General features: G+C 53.8%; 9 protein-coding genes across 9 annotated transcripts; 3 read left to right on the top strand and 6 right to left on the bottom strand.

Moving 5' to 3' along the window:
- The first annotated feature begins 185 nt into the window (after positions 1-185).
- DL89DRAFT_61589 (WD repeat-containing protein 61-like protein) lies at positions 186-1,418 on the top strand. Its single transcript, XM_040891875.1, has one exon. It carries the CDS (start codon positions 365-367, stop codon positions 1,352-1,354), a length of 990 nt encoding a protein of 329 aa, XP_040740879.1. The 5' UTR covers positions 186-364; the 3' UTR covers positions 1,355-1,418.
- Positions 1,376-5,489, bottom strand: DL89DRAFT_269945 (PIN domain-like protein). The gene is made up of 3 exons (XM_040888495.1): positions 5,018-5,489; positions 4,787-4,995; positions 1,376-4,549 (listed from the first exon to the last, which is right to left on the bottom strand). The coding sequence occupies exons 1-3, from the start codon at positions 5,186-5,188 to the stop codon at positions 1,447-1,449; spliced, it is 3,483 nt and encodes a 1,160-aa protein (XP_040740880.1). The 5' UTR covers positions 5,189-5,489; the 3' UTR covers positions 1,376-1,446.
- Positions 5,490-6,428: 939 nt separating this feature from the next.
- DL89DRAFT_61607 (uncharacterized protein) lies at positions 6,429-7,200 on the bottom strand. The gene has a single exon (XM_040891876.1). It carries the CDS (start codon positions 7,114-7,116, stop codon positions 6,559-6,561), a length of 558 nt encoding a protein of 185 aa, XP_040740881.1. The 5' UTR covers positions 7,117-7,200; the 3' UTR covers positions 6,429-6,558.
- An 85-nt stretch (positions 7,201-7,285) lies between these two features.
- Positions 7,286-9,293, bottom strand: DL89DRAFT_295266 (AAA-domain-containing protein; the record flags this gene model as incomplete). The annotated part of the gene is made up of 6 exons (XM_040890619.1): positions 7,286-7,554; positions 7,835-7,982; positions 8,033-8,114; positions 8,193-8,446; positions 8,552-8,994; positions 9,056-9,293. 6 exons carry the CDS (start codon positions 9,291-9,293, stop codon positions 7,286-7,288), a joined length of 1,434 nt encoding a protein of 477 aa, XP_040740882.1.
- A 3,420-nt stretch (positions 9,294-12,713) lies between these two features.
- DL89DRAFT_61675 (P-loop containing nucleoside triphosphate hydrolase protein) lies at positions 12,714-13,344 on the top strand. Its single transcript, XM_040891878.1, has one exon. It carries the CDS (start codon positions 12,936-12,938, stop codon positions 13,266-13,268), a length of 333 nt encoding a protein of 110 aa, XP_040740883.1. The 5' UTR covers positions 12,714-12,935; the 3' UTR covers positions 13,269-13,344.
- Positions 13,266-15,291, bottom strand: DL89DRAFT_269949 (cysteine proteinase). The gene is made up of 3 exons (XM_040888496.1): positions 15,040-15,291; positions 14,466-14,952; positions 13,266-14,440 (listed from the first exon to the last, which is right to left on the bottom strand). The coding sequence occupies exons 1-3, from the start codon at positions 15,194-15,196 to the stop codon at positions 13,420-13,422; spliced, it is 1,665 nt and encodes a 554-aa protein (XP_040740884.1). The 5' UTR covers positions 15,197-15,291; the 3' UTR covers positions 13,266-13,419.
- Positions 15,292-15,374: 83 nt separating this feature from the next.
- DL89DRAFT_269950 (uncharacterized protein) lies at positions 15,375-15,928 on the bottom strand. Its single transcript, XM_040888497.1, has one exon. It carries the CDS (start codon positions 15,918-15,920, stop codon positions 15,645-15,647), a length of 276 nt encoding a protein of 91 aa, XP_040740885.1. The 5' UTR covers positions 15,921-15,928; the 3' UTR covers positions 15,375-15,644.
- Positions 15,929-16,456: 528 nt separating this feature from the next.
- On the top strand, positions 16,457-16,911 carry DL89DRAFT_269952 (uncharacterized protein). Its single transcript, XM_040888498.1, has one exon. It carries the CDS (start codon positions 16,481-16,483, stop codon positions 16,844-16,846), a length of 366 nt encoding a protein of 121 aa, XP_040740886.1. The 5' UTR covers positions 16,457-16,480; the 3' UTR covers positions 16,847-16,911.
- On the bottom strand, positions 16,892-20,817 carry DL89DRAFT_324832 (uncharacterized protein; the record flags this gene model as incomplete). Its single annotated transcript, XM_040891487.1, has 8 exons — positions 16,892-17,391; positions 17,423-17,899; positions 17,935-18,615; positions 18,657-18,970; positions 19,032-19,589; positions 19,682-20,416; positions 20,448-20,723; positions 20,767-20,817. The coding sequence occupies 8 exons, from the start codon at positions 20,815-20,817 to the stop codon at positions 16,935-16,937; spliced, it is 3,549 nt and encodes a 1,182-aa protein (XP_040740887.1). The 3' UTR covers positions 16,892-16,934.
- Between the last annotated feature and the right edge of the window lie 134 nt (positions 20,818-20,951).

The raw sequence follows: 20,951 nt of genomic DNA on the forward strand, positions 1-20,951 counted from the left end.
CACATACATATCCAATTTATGGTATGGTAGACTGAAGTAACATATCAACCACCACACGCGGCAGGGAATGGTGATGATGATGAATGTGCCCGATTGCAGCTGAAGCAGGCAGTGCCCCAGCAAGTGGAAAGGCAGCATACAGCTAACCACTTGTGTGCCCCTGTGTGCCCAGCTTGTCGATTAAAAGGGGAGAGGGAAGGCAAGATAGAGATGTCAGCTAGATTGCCATCTCGCGAACCATAATGGCTACAACGCTACCACAGTGTGATGATCACCATGGCGTAGGCGCCAACACTGGGATATTGTCTTTGCAATCACCTTTTCTCATCTCGCAGATAGCGTCATAGTTCAATAGTCGCAAAAAATGTCGTCAGCATTGTACTCGGCCGGGGCACTAATCGACCAGGCGCATGAGGATGATATCTGGCACGCCAGCTGGATCTCGGGACAGCACAAACTAGCAACAGCCGGTTCCGACGAAGTAGTGAAAATCTGGGACGTGCAGTCGGGCGAATGCATGCAGCAGCTCAAGGGCAGCGACTATGCAATCACCTCCCTCGACGTGAACAAGCAGGGCACGCGGCTTCTGACGTCATCAATGGACAACAAGATCCGGCTCTGGGACATCGAGTCCCTCGACGGCACCAGGACGCAGACCAGCCCGCTGCTGGAGATTGACGCCGGGGCGATAAATGCATGGAAGTCACGGTTCATCAACGAGACCACAGTGTATGGAGAGGACGACACGACAAGCACGCGCAGCAGCATGATCGGCTCATGCACTGACAAGGGCAAGGTGCGGCTGTGGTCGCTGGATAAGGGAGCGCTGGTCAGCGAGCTCAGCACGTCGCGGCCCAACTTCATGTATGCGATGGCGGCCAGCCCCGATGGCGCGCTTGTGGCGTGCGCGGGAGTCGGCAGCAGCGTGTATGTGTTTGATACGGTTACGGGCTCGCTGGTGAGCACGTTTGCCGGGCACTCGGACAACATCCGGTCGATTTCGTTCTCCAGGGACTCGGGTCTGATTGTCAGCGCCTCAGACGACAAGCAGATCCAGCTGCATGACGTGCGGCATGGGTCGGCGGTGGCCACATTCCTGGGCCATACAGGCTGGGTGCTGTCGGCGGAGATACACCCGGATGGGCAGTACATTGCGTCGGGATCAGTCGACACCAAGGTGAAGATTTGGGATATCGCCCAGCGCGCGTGCGTCGAGACGCACAGCCAGCACTCGCAGGCGGTGTGGAGCGTGGCGTGGCAGCGCGAGTCTGACCAGGTCGCTATTTCGCGGCCGATGCTGGCTTCTGTTGGCGAGGACTGCGCAGTGCAAATCTACGACCCGCTGCTGGCGTAAGGGTGCACATGAGGAGGGGAGTTTTTTTCGTCGGTTGGAAAAACAAAAATAGATTATACAGATTGAAGGGTGTTTAGAAACCCTCGCCGGGTTCAGTTGTTCAGGCCCTGCCGCTTGCGCGACGAGATCACCTTGTCGATGCGCTTGCTGCGCATAATGCTGGCCAGCTCCTGGTTTGGACGCTGCGACACATTGCTGTGGGTGTTTCTGGTGTATGCATCCAGGGTTGCCTGGCGCGGACCGGGGGTCTCGGAATCCTGCGCGCTGCGGTGCCCCATGATGGTTCGCAGCAGCGGGACCAGGGTCTCGTTGGTCTTGTCCTCGTCCCACCCGAGCTTGTCCGCCAGGAACCCGCGCATCAGCTCCATGTTTGGCGTGCCCCACTCGAACCGTGTTTTGGATTCATCCACCAGCGGGGTAAAGTACGCGTGGACGACACGCGGGTCCGGGAACCGCGTCGGCATCTCGGAATTGCGCACAACACGGGCCAGCCGGCGGTGCAGAGCAGTGGCAACTAGCTCCTCCGGGATGCTGGCGCCAGGCAATACGCCCCTGACTGCATCGCACCACTCGCGGAACCGGGTCAGCGCGCCTACTACTGCGTCTTCGTCTTCGACCACGACCGCGTGCTCGCTGCCAACGCTGGGGCCAAACTCCGCCAGTGCCTCCATGGCCAGCACCGGGCCAATGCCCTTGATTCCCACCGTATAGTCGCTGCCCAGCAGGCACGCCATGAACACGAAATCGCGGCGCGACAGGCTGGTGTCGCGAAACACATTGCTGCCCGTGTACAGCTCGACGAACTTGTCCTTTTGGAAGAAGTTCCGGTACACGCGCGTGGTATCTGTGGGTGCAAACAGGAACGCATCTGAGTCGTCGGTGACCATTCCGTCGACCAGTCCGAGCTCAACCAGCCGCGCGCACTGGGCCTCAGCTTCCATTGGCGCAGTGACATACGGAACTCCAAACATCGTCAATAGCATACGCACATCCTCGACCATATCGCTGTCCATCGTTGACGCGTCACGCCGACTGTCGCGCACACGCGCGCGCAAGGACTGCAGCTCATTTTCGAGCTCGGCGCGCATGCCCTCGTAGCTGCTGCGCTTTGCCTGCTGTTCGGGGTCGATTGACCGCTTGAGCTTGTCGACAAAGTGTGCGTACTCGTCCTGCTCGTTGCGCATCAGCTCTGCCTGCTGCTGATCCATAGCCGCCTCGTCATCGTCGTCGTCATGCTCAGCAGACTTTGCGTCCAGGGCTATGGCCGAGTCCTCAGACGCCTTGCACTCAGACTTGCCAATGTCAGCATCGCTGGCCTGCTGTTCCACAATTGCTACCGAGCTGTCTACATCGTCCTCGCTGTCGCTATCTATGTTGTGCACTGCAATGCCCGTGGTCCGGTGCTTTTTTGTTTGTGGGAGGATATCGGCCGAATCCTGGGCAAACAGCTCGGCCTTGGCAAATACAAGATCGCGCTTACGCTGCTCGTCATGTGCGGCCTCGGGCTCATCGGCAAATTGCGTCATACCGCGCGGCAAATCGCTGCCAGCAAGCAAGGAGCTGCTTTCGAGGGCAATCACCTCGGGCGAGCCCGTGCCAGAAATTTCCTCTGGCTCCACCACCTGGTGCACCTGCGGGTGCTGAGCAGGCATTTCCCTGGCCTCGCGCCACTTCACGGCATACGACAGGTAGTTGGACAGCAGCGCCAGCGTGGAGACCCTGGCACGTAGCTGCTGCACCTCCTCGTACGCATCGACATCTAGTACTGCCCCGTCCAGCTCCGGCTCTTCGAGATCAAGCTCCGGCTGTTTTTCGAACTGTCGTGACGCCTTATGCGCCATCATACGCAACGAGTCGAGTCTCTCCTCCAGCAGCCACCTCTGCATGTTCACGCGGATAAACGGGTCCGCATCGAGCATCGCTGGCGTCGCCAGGTTCATCCAGATGTTCAAAAAGTCCTGCACACTCATCGCCACAATTGTGTACTCCTCGCGCTCGCGCTGCTGCCGGATCTCCTCCTCACGCTTACGGTGCAGCTCCTCCAGCTGTCCATAGTCGCCGTACAGGGCCAGCAGATTGGCATTCGCCTCGATGTCGCTGACGGCTACTTCGCTGTTGCTTTCGTAGTTGCCGTAGTCCAGGTCGTTACTAGCGAGAGCGCTTGACCCATCTGATTCGATTGCCAGGTCGTCGAATGAGCTGGCCATCGGCGACGGCCCTGTCGCCGCCATCTGCTGTACATCCGGATACTCCGCTGTATTGCCGGTGACGGGTACTGCATCCTGCACAATGTGTGTCGGGTGGGCGGATCCGAGACCGTGTGGCTGAAGGTGGGCTGGTGCTACTGATGCCCCGGCCGGCTGCATATTTGCATAGGATGTGGCGTTGGTCCCATCGGGTCCAGGCTGTCGGAGCACAATGCTCTGTGGCTGGTGAGGCTGGTGAGGCTGGTGCAGATGGGACGGGTACCCGATCTGATCAGTTGCTGGCGCTGCTGGTGCATGGAACCGCGGCTGCTCGTTTTCGATATCGACATCCTCAAACGCGTCGGAATCGTCTTCAGCATCGACATCCTCTTCGTCACTGCTAATCATTATTTCGTTGCTAGGTGTACCCTCCTCAACCTCCTCTTTCGCTGCACCGCCGCCACTCATCTTCAGTGTCCATCCACCACCTGGCTGGCTGCTCTTGATCAACGTGTACTCGCGATTCCTCTCCGACGCAACACGCCCACTGGTGACCTGGCCAGGAGCAAGCGCCGTGACTCTGTGCCCAGCCCCGGTGACCTCGAGCCACTGCTGCGTCAGGTTATTGCGCTTGACCAGGCTGCTGATCTGCTGCTTGCTAAAGTCCATCGACGTGTTGGACGACTCGAGCATAGCCTGCAGCCGGTTGTGCGATGTCTGGCGAGACCGCACCTTTAGCGCCACTATCAGGTCGTGCTGGTCCTCGGCCGACAATGCCTTGAATGCTGCGGAATCGGTGTCGATCGCTATTTCGTCCAGGTTGTTGATGCTTCCCGCGTTCTTTGTCACCAGTGCCAGGAGCTGACGCAGGTCATCCGGATGGGCCATCCGCATATCGTCCCTGTTGCCGAGCCGTGTTGCCAGCGCCTCATTTTCCATGGGTGGCAATTCATATTCGTCTCGCTTCCGCTTTTTCGCCGGGCTTGGCGTGTGGTGTTCTCTGCCGGTGCTACAAGGGGAAAAGGCAGTTAGTACATGGACCTGAACTCGTGTGCCACTCCCAGGGGACTCGGATATTTCTAGACCTATGTCGCTGCCCTCTCGTCAGAGAACGCACAAGAATCTGAGTTGCAAAAAGGCACCCCCCCATTCAGCCATGTTCTCCAGTCCTCTACATTCCAGCGGGCGACCGGAGGAAGAGAGAGCCCGTCCCCACGCACAACTACCATCCTAAAATTACCCGTACCTGTCTCCATCCACTGCTTCCTCTGCTGACCCATCCACGCCCTCTAGTGCTTGCAGTTTCAGCCTTGTCTGCAGCAATTGCTGTGCCGCGTGCTTCGCATCCCGCGTTCTTTCCTCCCTCCTTGCCTGCCTCTCAGCGACCGTCGCCTTCTTCAGCTCGGGCGCAGCACCGTCAAAGACAAAGACTGGCCGGATGTCGTAGAACAGTAGCTTAGAGATACGCCGGTAAAACCCGAGAATGTGTCGCCTCCTCCAAGGGATTCCCGTCGTCGTCCCGCATGGCCTTGAAAAGCTGGTACAGCCAGATGGACGCATCTACTGCCAGCCGCTTGCCTGCCAGTGTCTCGAGGCGCACCGGTCGCCCTGACGGTTCTAGCAGCGTCCATAGTCCCTTGACTCCCATGTGTTAGTCTGCAGTGCCGAAGGGTGCCGAAATTGCCGTCTTGAATTACACTGAGAATGAACGACACAAAAGCGAAAAAGTGGCAATTGTTGTGTCAAGGCGGAACAAAATAAAACAACCGCAGCCGTCCAGTGTCCCTCCAGTTGGTTAGCCGGCTCGAGAGGAGTTGTTTTCTTCCTTTGGGGTGACGTCCTCTGAGCTCTAGTGCCAACCCGGAAATGCTAGAGAATAAAAGTTTGAACAGAAAGGCCCAAATAGCGCTTTGGAGAAAGTATGCAAAATGCGGTTGTCAGCAGGAGAGAAGAGCCCAAGGAGTCTAAAAAACCAAAAAGGTCCCTGGCGTCAAGCCTCAGGCGAGGGTGTTTCCATATGGAGGAACGCTGGTTTGGCCAATTGGACACCAGCTATATCTAGCCCCTCACCGCGCTTGCAAAACCAAAGTCGAGCGCAGGGCGGTCCTGGTAGCGGATCAATGCTGGCACCGCTAGCTGCTGCGAGACTCTGGCACCAAGGCGTTCTCTCAAGGTGCCACAGATGAGCAGCCAAGATCTTCCAGTTCCACAACGAACATAGCGTCGATGGGCAACTTTCCGGTGCCGCTCCTTAATGGCAGGCTGGCCTAAGGCGTCCAGTGTGCTGGACACGAGCTTCGCTGTGGAAGGTCTTATCCGACTCATCATAAACGGGACGGCTCACCCGTGACTCATGCTGGCTTGCCCAGACGAGCTGATCCTAGGCCACCCCCTTTTCCGCAAGAGTTTGGAGCTGCCTGATGAACAAAAGCCAGGCACACGAGTAATAGCCCCCTCCCCCTTTCAATCCATATCCGCTCGCCCCAGATCCCCCTATTCGCGTACCCGGCTTTTTAGCCAGGGCACCTGGGATCTGCGGCATGCGTATATCCAATATGTGTAAAGGATGTGTGTATTCAACAAGGAAATGATATAGATGTGCTGTGTATGTAATCGACTTTTTCGTCAGTGGTTTATACGCATGTGGTGCTGGAGCTGGTTTATGTCGAGGGCAAAGTACTCGGTGCAAAACGGGCAGTGAAAGACCTGGATTCCCAGCGCAAATGACTGGGCGTGTGCGTTTCCTGAAACGGCACATGAGCAACCTCGTATATCCTAAAACTCGCTGTGCCTTCTGGGATATATTCAACAAAATTTTGCGGTCTGCCGACTAGAACAAGGGCGCTATAGAGCAGAAATCTGTGGTGGGGAGAGGAAATAAAAAGGGCTGGTCAACGAGCGGAGGCTCACGGCTTAGAATGAAACACTGGTTACGCAGGTGTGATGGTGCTGGTGTCGTCAGAGAGGCGCAGGAAAAGCCGCGACTGACACGGGTTGCAATGAAGGGAAATCGGAAGCTCAGCAGAAAAGTATGTAGATGAAAGAAAAAGACGAGGCCTGCTTGGCATCAAAGGTTGGGTGGAAGAAGAATGAGGCGGCTTCAGCGAGGCGCCCGTCTTTTAAATCTGCGTCAGCTACTACCGGATTCAGAGGGCCGCATCTGAATTGTAAGTGGATGCTGCCGCAGTCCTTGGGGCAGGCATTGCAGCATTTGGCCGAAGGTGATTTTGATTGTTGCAGGTGGGACGAAGCGAGAAGAAAAACAAACGCGGTTCCTCCCAGTCTTGCATTTACAGACGCGTATCTGTAACAATCGGAGGCCCTGTTTGTTGTTGCCCGCTCCCCCATTTCTCTTTGGCCCGAGTGAGAAACATCCGCAAATTTGTCGCTCACTGCCAGTACATGCATCGCGGAACAATGTGGCTTTTTTGGTCGATACATGGTGTGCCCTTTGAACATCTCGTCAATCATTCCTTCTTTGCCTTTTTGCAATACTGAAATGGCGTTCACTCTTCTCCTCTCAGACGCACAGCCTGCACAGGCCTGTGCGGTCCGGAGACACACGCCGGCTCGCATTCACACATCGCTTCTACCCAATAGCGCCCCCTTGGGCTCCTTAGAAAACAGGCTGCACACTCGACGGACGCACCCACTTTGTCTCTATTTGAAAATCACACCAGGACCACCACATGTGCTGGGTAGCACAGGATATCGCGCGCACTTGGCAATAAATATCCACACCAGCTCACTGCTGATTGTCGTCGACCTTATCGAGTGCATCCATGAAATCCTCCATGCTCAGCGCAATAGCGTCAGCATCGCTGCGCATGGCTGCCAATCCTGCTTCCCGGAACAGCTGCTCCAGCTCAGCACCACTGTAGTCGGATGTAAGCCGCGCGAGCTCATCCATACGCACATCGGCCTCTAGCGGCGAATTACGTGCCAGCGTCTGCACAATCCCCGCGCGGTCCTCAAGTGCGGGCATCCCCACATGGACCAGCTGGTCAAATCGCCCTAAAAATAGAAGCCAGCGAGGTATTCATTAGCGCCTTTTGCCGCCTCGTAGATAACCAGCGCGCTCCCTCTCCCTGCTTCCACACCGAAAAGCAAGCGCATTTCGTTGGGGGGGGAGACAGGGTGGCAGAGATCAACTGATAGCCGACTTTACCCCTCCACATCATTTGCTATCGCTCGCAGGAGGTCTCCCCAAATACACGTCGTGCTCAAGCAGGCAGACAGCCGGGCCTGCCCCTGCCTTGTTCGCACATAGCTCCACGTCAGCGATAAGACTTACCTGGGCGTAGAATCGCATCATCGATCTTATCAATCTGGTTGGTACATCCCACGGCAATGACGCCCCTGGTCTCATGCACGCCGTCCATCTCGTTGAGCAGCGTGCTGAGCACACGCAGCCCTGGCCCCCCGCTCTCTACAGACGACCACTCCGCGCTTGGCCGCAATTGCGTCCAGCTCATCCATAAATATCACACACGGGGCTGCAGGCCTGCGCTGCCTGGAACAGACGCCGTAGCCGGGCCTCAGTCTCGCCCAGGTACTTTGAGAACAGCTCAGATCTACATAGCACATACTTCTCTGCATCAGTTCTAATCGATCTCAGGATACACTGCGAATTGCGCAATGAAGCCACTTACCCACGGATGCAGATCACATTGCATGAGCTATCTGCAATCATCGCCAGTGCCATTGCGGTTTTCCCGCAGCCCGTTGGTCCGTGGAGAAGAACGCCCGTCGGTGGCTTAATGCCCAGCCTCGACGATGTTTCGGACGTCGCCAACTTCATAAACCGTTGCAACATGCTCTTCACCGGACCATATCCTCCAATGTCCGCCCACGTCTTTGTCGGCAGGGCACACTCAAACTCGAGCTGCTGCGATGGTCGCACAATCTGCAAGGCATCAGCAAAAGTCTAATCCACTTTTGGCGCCGAGCTGCCCACCCTTTCTCCGCCTTCTTGCACATCCTGCAGCGACAATTGCGAAAAGCTTTCCACAAGCCGGGCATCAAGCATTGCATTCCGCAGTCCATTGTCTGCGCGAAGCATCCGCAGGTACGCCTGGCGGCATAAATTGCACAGATCACGCGCAACATATCCAGCGGTTGCCCGGGCAATTCGGGAAATCAACGACGAATCACCTGGCTCCGTGCCACCTTCAGTTCGAGAATACTTGGCAACTGCATACTGCACAATTTTTTCACGCCGTGGTCGGGTTGGAACAGGGATCTCGAGCGCATGCTGCACTACAATGCTGCGCTTGATGCTGGCCGGCATGGATGTAGCTGGCCGAGTCGACTCGAGGATCATGAAGACAGATGGCGGCAGGCTCTGCGTGAACTGAAGGAACTGCATGCCCAACTTGCCTATTTCCTGTGTCAGATCCCGGTCGGCCAAGACGTCGACTCGATCCAAGACAATAACGGATGCCGCTGCTGCGCCTGCCCGTGCGTGCAGATCAGGTGAATGCCTGTTTGACGTACTCATCAGCGGATTCCGTACCATTAGCGGTAACCACAATATCGCCGAGGCTGCTGTTGATCACAGGGTACGGAAGAGACTGCAGCGCGCTCTTGATAACTGCGCTCTTTCCGACGCCTGCTGTGCCGTGAACAAATATGACCTGCATTGGCTGCGTGTTGAGCTGACGGTAGTGCTGATGACTAGCAAAGTAACTACGGACCTCTGCCGAGAGTCCTGCTGCTACATCATTGTACCCTGGGACAAGGTCGTCAGACATCAGCTTCTTTAACTATCCTGAACTCTGTTGTCGACAGCGCGTTCCCCTCAACGACCTTCATCTGATGCTGCCTCTCCGGCGAAAAGTGTCAAAATAGAGAATGCTAACTGCTTGGCTTCCAATGATAAGCGATACTGTTTGGCCCCTTTTCAAGTTTCCTGCCACGCAACTGACGACGGATAACTCTCTGCCACAGCTTCCTGCTGTAGATGCCTAGCTATACTGGCTATCTGATCTTTCCGAATCGGTTTGGTCGCAGCCCCAAGGTATGAACGTCTCCTCGCAGCTGCTTTGCGCCTGCAAAATTACTTTTAGAAGCTCGGCACACGACTCTGCTGCTACCATTATGCTATAGGTGCTTAGAATAGTTGATAAACATTCGACTACCCATCCAATCTGCCAATGATTTTTACTGTATTCCAGCCCAGGTACTATTCGGATATTTTGGGCTAAAATCGCAAGCACCCATTCAGCACCTCCAAATACCCTAAAGCGCCTTCCCCTCGAAAAGTAGCTTGTATCAATATGGCTCCGGTCCTGATTAAACAAACATACATGAAATGCCTAGGTTCACCCGCTGTTTGCTCTCGATAATGAGTCGAGTGAACACCCTCGATAGATAATGCATAAATCTAGATGGCGATGCTCACGATGGTTGACCGGATAAATAAAGTCATTTGAAAAATTATTACGTGTATACCAGAAGCAAGAATCCATACTAGTGGTTTGAAAAAGTAATTTGCTTGCTATTCTAGAAGCTATGCAACTATGTTGGCTGCTTCTCGTAATGTTGCAATACAAAAAGTTTCTTGCAAATGTGGGCTGATCATTTCATTCTGTATTATAAATTGAGTTTCTATATCCTAAGCAACACAACTGTGAAGGATAGTTTACTCTTATGACAATTATAGGGTCACCCAATGCCTTGAGCCTCGAACTTGTCCAGCTCTAGCAGAGAGCTCAGTATCCGGGAGGGGTCAGAACGAGCCGTAAGCAATGGATGGCAAGGAGCTACAAACCACTTCAGGTGGAGGCCACATACCCGTCCACAAGTCGGCACTCGTCACGACACTAATACGTGTTTGGCTTCAAATGATGTATTGATTAGCCGACGCAAATCCAAAAATGCTATTGTAATTGCAGCTGGTTGCTTGCCAGATGAGAAGAATATTGTGAGTATGCTAATTCATACACAATCGCTGACCTGGACAATGTTGATGCCAAATTCGGATACATATTTATCCCAGTGCTCGCCAACACCAGACACGAATGTTCGCATTTCCAAAATGGCCATGGATGCATCTGATGCCCGATCGACATCAAGTACAAGCATGCCAGGACCTGTAGGTTTAGATAAAAGGATAGAGTGTACCCAAAGCCCTTGCTGCGAATCGCATTGCAGAATGGTCCCGCCTCTGCGCTGTAGCAACAAAGCCAATATTTCAAGTGCATAGTAGTCATTGCCTAGGAGATTGGACTAGCTGCCCCTTGAATGGTCTACCAGTCTGTCCGCGATGTGTAAATATTACATTTCGTAACAGATACGCACGGCACCTGCTTTGAAGAGCTGGCAGAATGATTTGAATGTTCAGTGGGATGTGAAGGACTTGGGAACTGAGAATATCACAAACGCAGGAACGAATGTACTGGCGAAGTATCGATTTCGCTAGTTATTGTCAGCTGCTTGCTCCGAAAACTTTTCAGACCAGCCCTGCCAGTCTTGGGCTAGCTTGTCCATGAACCTTGTGTTTTTCTCGCTGCTGACTGCTTGAGGAAGTGAATATCCAAAATGCGCACTTATTTTATGGACTGAGCCGACGAGAGGGGCTATCGCGATTCTGTGTGGTATAATTCCATGCTTATCTCTTTGAACATATAGTTGCTGAATCGTTTGCGGTTAGTGATGTTGCTGAAGAGCTTCTGGTGGGGCAGTTAAGGTACGCTCAACGGTAAAACCAGCATACATCAGAGATCGAATGAGGCAATCGACTGGCCTCCTCCATATTCCTCATGCGTAGACTTTAACTCCGCATGGAGCAGGTTGTAAGCCTCGATCAAAGCCAGGACACCTAGAAACAGTAGCAGAAGCCAGATGGTGATCGAACTCAATGCAGCTGATACGCCAGGCTGTGTTAGACACTTCACCACTGTAGGAAACTCCAGACAGACGAACAAGGTCAGCTGTTGGTACGATATCCTTGAAAAAGGGCCAGGTGTAGGATGGGGATCATTAGGCAGATCTGGGATAGGAACATCAATAGAGCAGGAAACGCAACATCCAACTCAGTCGTGGACAGCAACAAGGAGAGCATGGTCCAGTTGTTGCAAAAATACCTGTTCATGAACGCCTTGGTCAACATGCTCCGGGTTCAAATCGACATGCTGGTCGGATTGGATTCGAACTGTACTGTGGTCTGCGCGTCTATCGCAAGCACACTCTTAATGAGGTGCTTGACATGCTGCTATTTATGCCACTGATCGCAGTTTGAGAGCCTCCCTAGTGGAGAGAATTTCTTGTCTCTTCAACTGGGATTGCTACCAGGATCTAGTTCTCGCTTCCATGCCAGATCTGTCAGCAGGTACTAGGAGCCTTCTACGCCTTGAATGCGATTATACATGGTATTCAGCGGATGCCTGTATTACTTGCCTTTGTGTTTCCTACCGTAACAGCAGTATTCTTAGGGACTCGAGTCGCCACAAAAGCACGGAAAAGGGTGGATGCTGCAGAATGCTCGAGCTTTAAATTCTCCCATGCAAGGCACATTTAGCCTGGATTGTTGAATGGCCAGATGCTAATGCGCGTCCACAGCGTCCTTGGTGCTTACCTGCAGAAATCCATTTGCCAGATTTCCACCTACAGTATCGCCACATTCCATAGTAACACTCTGCACCAAATGGCATTCGCTCTGCATGTCTTGGTTACTGTCCTGGTAGAATCCACGTTGCTGTTCTACCAGGTATGGAGGATATCTACTTTGAGATTACCATCAGCACCTGGTGAGGTTGAAATGGTAATGCGGCTTGCAGAGATAATGATATCTGGTGTAGAGAAGATATCAAATATTGGCTACTCGCCTTGGGACTGTGCTACCTTCGCTTTCGAAATACTTTGTCTACACTGGACTTCCGCGCGAGGCACCCAGGACCATCGAAGGGTTGCAGCGGCTGCAGAGCTGGCCAACGAATGGAACTGTCGAGTTCAGAAACTACAGCATGAGGTATCGCGAGAATCTGGACACTGTTCTGAACAGCATTTCGTTTTCGGTTGGCCTGTAACGAGAAAGTCGGTATTGTTGGACGTACAGGCGCTGGCAAAGTCGTCGCTGACATACGCACTGCTGCGCCTAATCGAGCCAGCAGGTGGCTCTATCTTCATCGATGGAGTGGACATCTCGACAAGTTAGGCCTCCAGGATCTTCGTTCCAAGATCAGCATCATCCTGCAGGACCCGGCTCTGTTTGTAGGCACTATTCGAGAAAACTTGGATCCACTGAGCGAATTCACCGACGATGAGGTTTGGACTGCAATTCGCAAGGGCCATATCGAAGATCTTGTTGATAGACCGGCACAGGCGCATGATGTTAATGACGACAGCAGTGGATCCGTGGGTTGAAGGAACAGGTCTGGACAAGTGGGTCGAGGATGGCGGCAAGAATTTTAGCGTCGGTCCAGCGCCAGTTGGTCAGTCTGTGTCGTGCACTACTTTGGAAGCGCAAGATCTTAGTTCTCGATGAGGCAACGGCGAATGTCGATACAAAGACCGACCAAATCATGCAGCAGGTTATCCGTGAGGAATTCAAGGACTGCACGATTCTGACTATTGCGCATCGGCTCAGAACCGTCATGGACAGCGACCGGATCCTGGTTATGGATCAGGGCAGAGTCGCTGAGTTTGACACTCCAGCTAACCTGCTGGCACAGAACTCGCTGCTCAAGAGCCTTGTTGAGAGCATGGAAGTCAATCAGACTCTTTAATATTTCTGACACGCAATAGCGACACATGAATCTAAATGACAAACTAAGCCACACGATGCAAGGTGGAATGTGATTGTAGGATATCGTCAACATTCGCTATATTTTTTGTGAATGCCGAAATATGTCGCGTTTCTACCACCAAATCATACTGTTAATCATCCGGGCTTAGATCCATAAAGTCGTCTCCTGCTACGATATGTTCCCGGACATCCTTGCGAATGTACACTAGCATGTAGACTTGTTCTGCTGGGTTGGTAATTCTCTTCACTCTGTTGCGAAGGATTGTGATAGGACCAACCCTTGTGCCTAGGTCAAGTACCTCACACCCATTCACTGGTGAAACAACGCCATCAATACACTGCACCCAGCCGCAGTTATTGCCTCGGTAAAGGAAGCAGCTGTATGTGAGCTCTCCATCTGTGTTCTGGTGACAGAAATGGACACCAGTGAGCACATATACAGATGGAACCACCGGCTGCTTGGGTTCGCATATGAACGGATTCATGTCAATCGACAACGGAAATTCGAACGGGTCTGGCTGCACTACAACACAGCCATCATCACGCTCACGCTCAAAACGATTGAGGTGGAGATGGAGCACCAGTGGAAGTCTTTCGAAGCAAGTGCGCTGCATCCCTGCTGGCTGTTGAACATCCTGGTTATCGGATCTTTTCTGAAATGACAGGGGAGCTGGGTGGCAAAAGGCTGCCAGCGAATCATGTAAGCAGCTGTGGTTGCGAATATCGAGCATTAGGTCATGGATATCCTCAGAGTGTGACCTAGACGCATGCTTCATGGTATTAGTTATTGTTGTTCGGATCCGCCCCTGGAATAGTGTGGCAATAGCGCCAGCTGAAAATGTGTTTCGCAGGCTACGGATTAGTTCGTTGCGTAACAAGGTGCAAAACTCTTGGATCTCCGTAGCAGGCAATGATGTAATGCTGCGGCGAGTGAGGGCATCGACAACATCCATCGGGTTCGCGGCAGCCTCTTGTTCGTCAAAAGTAGAAAACAGGCAATGGATAGAGTCAAGGACAGGCCGGTAGCACTCACCACTAATTGGCACTTGAAGAATAGCCTGTCGTAGCACCCTCAGATGGTAGAACATTTGCAATAGCCCGTTCAGATAGGGGAACAGCAGCAGCCGAGACAGTCCCAGTGCAGCCGGGAATCTTACTTGTTGCGCGAGTGAACCACTGCGGGTCCCACAACGTCCCGGTTTCATCGTTGATTACCCGGATATATGCACTGATGCGGACACAGTTCTCAAGCACCACCTCTCTGTGGAATCCAGGCTGGATGACCGTCATCTTTGAAGTTCGTCCAAAGTCATCAGCACCAAACGCCTCGTGGTGGGTGGAAAATCGATGCTGAAATGCCGACTTTATACCGACGGTGGGATCAGCTGGATTTGAAATAAGAAGTGCAAAGTAGGCACACGCATACCCATCGTGAGGAGCAGTGTCCGTCTGAGAATACTGGATGTATAGAGCAACGTGTCTAGGCAGCGTGGTACCCGATGGATACGCCAATATCTGGAATGTGCTTCCGGCGACAGAGAACTTGGGACTCAGTGAGCCCTGAACAAGCTCAGACCAGCTGTCGATCTCCCAGTGATACACAGCTGAGCCGACATCGTGGTAGTTGTTGTATAGCGGCACGTACTTTTCCAGGCACCCCAGGTCTAGCAGCTGTAAATGATTAGCAAATCGGCCATCGCGTTAATTAGATCACTATTGCACACGTGATCCCTATGTGAGCATGAGCCTACCTTCAGCTGCAGTAATCCGCTGGAACGCACTTTGCTTGGGCATGGACCTGTTAGGCCGGACGAGGATTCTACGCTTTTTGCGGCCTGATTCTCGCGACGCTGGCTCGCGTGGCATCAGGGACGGCTCTGCAGACGGTTCTTTTGAGCTAGAAGGCATACGAGTAACTGTCTGAATGCCCTGAATAGCCTCGAGTTACGTGGCCTATAATTCCGTTCGTATTTCAATAAAGCAGTGGCAGGTACTGAAGGAAGAGAAAGTGCTGGAGAAAGGCAAGCGGTGGAAATCGCAGGCTGTTTGTAATTTAAAGCCCATCTTTCTCGCTCTCTGCCCGCCCCTATCCCACATCCTTCACAAAAACTGTCCCGGATTGCACTTTCATCCCATCCACAAGGGCATCCTGCACATAATATGTAAATCACAGTTTCCGTTTATCCCAGAGATTGTGCAGGTAATAGGGAAGGAAAATCTCGGCACTGGGCTGGCCATGTGCATTAAAATCAGGAAAATAAACGCAAGGAACTGCACACTGCCAGCACAGGTCTCACAGTCGTCGGCTTTCTACAATTTAGCCAAGTGTGCGCAGGAATAGTCGGCAGCCTGATTCTTAAGTTTCCATACATGGCTGGCAACGTTCTGTGCATCCTACTGGGGGCGTCTGACCACAGCTCCATTGGCACGCGACAACTTCCTGCACCACCATACTGCACATTCTACCTGGTAGACATGGTGGTGAAATGGTGTCCTTGTAGCACTTGGTGGGGACCGGACACTTTCCAGGCTTCTTGAGGTTGGTAGCCTCTGGAGCGACATCAGCTGGCGAAGCTAGTGTGCCAATGGCCAACAGCAAGCAGGCAAATGTTGTATAGAGCTGGATATTCATAACACGCGATTAATAATATAGTGGTTAACGAATAAGCGTTGCAGTGACCGAAGGAGAGAAAAAGGAGCAAGAGCAGAAGCTGTATTTATTGGCAGTATTCTCGTTGCATCATGTTGCCGCACAGCTCGGGTGCCAAATGCTTCCTATTGACGAGTGCCCAATGGGTGGCGGCAACCCCCTACGATCTGCAGAATCGGAATAAAGGGGTGCCACCAACACCACTAATAGCTGCTTAGAGAAGCACGCTAGACAGCCTACATCCAAGTGGAGCCTGACACGGCTACGCATCTGAGCTCTTGAGTTGCAGTGCTAATCTGCAGGTCCACAAAATTGCATTCTCATTGACCCAAGCAGTTGGGCTACCAGTAGTCAGCTGTGCAATGGAGTCTCTTGCAACCAGCAGGGGATCAATATCGGTTTCTCTTAGAGCCTGCCATTACATAATATGCGCTTTAACGGTTTTAGGAAAAAAAACCAAGCAGCAAAAGCGGCGATCGCAGCTGCAGACACCGTCTGCCAATACTTCGTAATACGTTTTTTTTTTTTTCGCTTCACGTACTATGCCTTCGCCTCGAGTAGAAATTCACTACTGCACACAATGCCGGTGGCTACTGCGCGCGGGCTGGACAGCGCAGGAACTCCTGACAACGTTTGGTGACGCGCTGGGTGAAGTGGCGCTGGTCCCGCAGAAGGGCGGTGTTTTCGCTGTGTATGTTGACGGCGAGCAAGTGTTTGACCGCAAGACCGAGGGGCGTTTCCCTGAAATGAAGGAGGTTAAGCAGCTTGTGCGCAACAAGATCGCACCAAACATGAGTCTCGGACACAGCGACTCGGCAGTGAAGAGCCAGGCGATCAAGAAACCAGCCGCAGATGTACAGCCAACTGGTGATGCAAGCCAGGAAGGCGACTCGTGCCCGAACTACTAGACCGGTGCTGGCATTTAGAGAAAAGTCAACTCTACATTAAATGAAGAAAAACAAGAATATTATGAAAGCCTGGCATGGGTACCATGACTTAGTAGTGGAGGTGCTGTTGCTGCTGGTGCTGCTGCTGCTGCAAGTTATGCTCCCTGTCATATTCCTGGCTATAGTCATAATGGCCCTGCACGAGTTGGTGTTGGACGTGAGACTGATGCATGGCATTCGCTTGCTCATACGCTTCTAGCTGCTCCATCGGCAACGACTGCTGGAACAGCAGCTTGTGCTGCTCCAGCTGCTGCTGTCTCGCCACTTGTTGCTGCTGTGCATTTGCCAACAAACCGCCAAACGCAACCTCGTCTGGGTTGGCATACGGATCAAATACTGCCGCCTGGTACCCAGCCTGCGCCTCCAGCGCTGCCTGATGGATCTGTGCACTGGTCGCGCGGAACCGGTCACCAAATGCCGGGTCTGCTTGTGGCTCCATCTGCACCAGCGGGAACATCGAGCTGTTTGCGATATTTGGCGCCCCGCCAACGTGCGCTGGCCGCTGGCTTCGCCTGCTTATTGATTTGCAGCAGAGACCCATGCGTGAACACGTCGCCGTCCTGAGCCATCACGCTTTGCATTGCGCGCGATGCCGCCATAGCCTTGCTCTCGCGTGGCTGCGCAAGCAGTGACCCCTTAACAAACATATTGACAGAGTCGTTTTTACCTGCAGAGTTGCCGTCTGGGTTCTGCCGGCGCGGCTTTGACAGCAGCGAGCCAGGCTCGAAAGTAATATCTGGTACCTGGGCCTCGTCGTCTCCTTCCTGGTTGTGCACACCACCTTTGGACCCCAGAGCCTTGAACTCGCTGACATCGACGCCGCTAGCCTCAACTGCCTGGACCAATGCGCTCGGATCGTACTTTGTCGTGCTGGCTATCTTGTTGATTGATGAAAGCACATCAGTCGTGAAGTTGGCGCCCTTCTCAGCATCGGTGTGGTGGTCAAGATGTGCCAGATCAACCAGCGGTTTGAACGGCACATTGTTTTTGTCGTGGTCGCGGATTGCGTTTGGTCTCGGCCACACGGCGCTCAAGGACAGTAACGGAACTTTATCTGGTTTTTGGCCAGTCGCAGCACCTGTAGCCATTCGCGCAGCCCATCGAGAGTCTGCACAGCGAACCACTTGACGTAGTCTTCGTCGGGCTTCTCAAACATCTGCATCGGCATCTCGGATTTCAGCCCAAACACATAGCGCGTTGGCGACCCGCGCAGTGGCTGGAACGGTGTGTAGACGTCATTGTTAGTCAGCGACAAGTAGTGCTCCTCCTTCTTCGACCGGCCGCGCCCATCCTTGATGTACACCAGGTTGTGCCCTGTCAGACGGAACATGCTCTTTTGCCACTTGTTCTTTTTGATGCGGTAGTACATCATGCCCTGGATCGCGTGGTCGCCGGGCTGCACGCCGCCAGTCAGCGTCAGCGATGACTGCTGGCCAAATCCCTTGACGATGATGTAGTTGTTGCTGCGTGGTTCCCAGCCGTCGACCACGCTCATGATGTTCTCAAAGTGATTCAGTGGCCGCTCGATCCCAAAGTAATCAACGAGTTCAAACAGTGCCCAGTTGTTCTTGCGCGCGTCGATGATTCCGCTCTGCTTCATGTCGTTCAGGATCATTTCGCAAGTGCTGTACTCGGTCAGCACGAATGTGTAGTATCTGCGGGCGTCATACACGTATATGCGGATTGACACCTTGCGGAAAATCCAGCATATCAAGGCGCTCCAGGGCCTTCTGGATCTTCTGCTCCCGCGTCAGCTCCACGGGCTCGGCACCTGTCGTCCTCTCCGTCCTCTTCGGCGCGCTCGGTATCCCCATCCTTGGCATCGTCAGTGACATCGGAGTCCTTGACCTTGGTGATGATCTCGTCCAAGCCCAAGCCTTCTTCGAGCGGCTTTTCATCCTCCTCGCCAATATTGGGAATCTCGATTGGCTGGAAATCAGGGATAGGCGCAGATTCATCCTCCAGATCCTCAGGCTTCTCGCTGTAATCGACGGGCTCAATCAGACCGCGCTCAACAGCTAGGCTATGTCGTGTTAGCGCTAGCGAGAATCGCTTGCGCGCACCAATCTTGCCGCCCATGATGCCCTCAAGATCCACCAGCAGTGAGTCCAGGTCGCTATAGTCTTCGGGAACCACCCTTCTGCACAATTGCCTTGGATCCTGAATGCTCTGTCGATGCAGCCTGCAGTTCCACGCGCTCGCTCCTGAGAAGAGACAGAATCGTATCGTTGCTCGATCCGTCAGTCCCGCGAAACGACGACACAGACCCAGGTATATCTTGATCATCCATAGCCGCCGCCTCGAACATCTCGAGCACCTCGCCAGCAGGATTCGTCTGCAGAACCGACTTATGCCGCAGCTTGTGCCGTGCTGGACGGATATCGCACGCTGCCAGATCACGCAGATTCATGTTGTCAATTACCTCCTTTTCGATCTGCTGCTCCTCAGCCTGAAGCTGCAGCTCGGTTGCTCGCTCGTATGTGTCGACGATGTCGTCCAGAGCCATGTACGTCACAGGGCCGCGGGCCCGCACTGTGCGCGCGCGCAATGGGATCGCCGGCAAGGTCATCCCCTTGGGCAGGTAGCCGCCAGATTTGCGGTTCTTCTTTTTCTTGCCCTTCTTGCCTGGACCATCCGAGTCAGACTCTGGGAGAGGCTCTGGGCGGCGGTAGACATCATCGTCGGATGAATCGGTAGGCTTCTTCTCTAGTGTTAATGGAGAAGTCGTCAGATCGATAGAGTTGATCGGGTTTGAAGACAGCCCTGCAGCTTTGCCTCTGGCTCATCCTCGAGCACAGGCTCTTTGGCGGGCTCTTTGGCGGGCTCTTTGGCGGGCTCTTTGGTAGGCTCTTTGGTAGGCTCAGCCTCGCTCTCAGCCGACTCGTCGTCGTAGTTGTCGTAATACCTGCTGGCAGACGCACTCTTGCCTGATTTTGCGCTCTCGCCCCTCGAACCATTCGATCTACGCTTGCTCTTTTTGGATTTACCCTTGCTGCCTTGCTTCTTATCCTTCCTTGAGCCCGACTTGTTCACTGGCAGATTTGGCACCGACCGGGCACCTGATACCAGCTCCTCCTGGAGCTTATCCAGCGGTGCATCCTCATCGCTGCTCTCCTGTGCCTGACGCCCCGCGCTCATGCGTATGCTTGGGCTGGTCTTGAGCGTATCAGGGAGCTTCGGTAACGGTGGGATTTCGCCAGAACTTGGCGACTGCATCGACGGTCTCACAAGCATGCTGCGCGAGCCCGGTGCACTGCGCTTAATCTGGGACTCTGGGAATGCCCCGCTAGAGAGTGCTTCTGTCAATGCGGCGCTCTTGGAACGACGCAGCACAGCGACGGACTTGTTTCGGTGGATGGACTCGGCTGAGATGTTCGACAGCGGCAGGTCGTCGTCGGTAGAGGCATCGCTGTGCACAGTCAACATGCGCAGAGGCCTCAGCGAAGATTTGCGGCGAATGTGCGTGGATGTGCTGCTCAGGCTAGGGGCATTGGTGGGGGAGCGGGATGTGGAGCGGCTTGTGCCGCCTGCCTGTCCGGGAGGCCGATGTGGAGGTGGAGACTTGGCGTGATGCGGGTGTGCTCATATCAACTGTGGCCATGGGGATTTCCTCAGTCGGACGATCCCTCGTATGCAGAATTGGTCGATCGACGATAGCGCAGGACGAAGAGGATCCAGATCCGTCAGAGTCTGTTTCCGAATCTGAATCTGAGTCCGAGCCCTCAGAGTCGGCCTTCTTGGGCTGCTTGCCATTCGCCGGTGCATCCTGCGTTGCTGCAGCCGGAGCAGCGCCATCCGCATCAGCAGCACCGGCCTTTTTCACCCACGGGCGGCCGACCTCGCGCCGGGCAGTAATTGGACGCTGCTGGTTTCGCCGGCACGGCGGGATTTATTGACATGGCATCGGCATGCGCCTTGCTGCTGGAACGCATACTGCTGGGGGATATTCGGATTGATGGGGGTATTTTGGAATCCCAGCGAATACCGGTAATCAGCCTGGAATGGCGATCGCTGCCCTGGTATGCATGTTGCATTCCGTATTGGTCCTGGTAAAAATTCTGCTGCA

This window comes from Linderina pennispora (genome assembly GCF_002104995.1).
Source record: "Linderina pennispora strain ATCC 12442 chromosome Unknown DL89scaffold_14, whole genome shotgun sequence".
NCBI classification, from domain to species: domain Eukaryota; kingdom Fungi; phylum Kickxellomycota; class Kickxellomycetes; order Kickxellales; family Kickxellaceae; genus Linderina; species Linderina pennispora.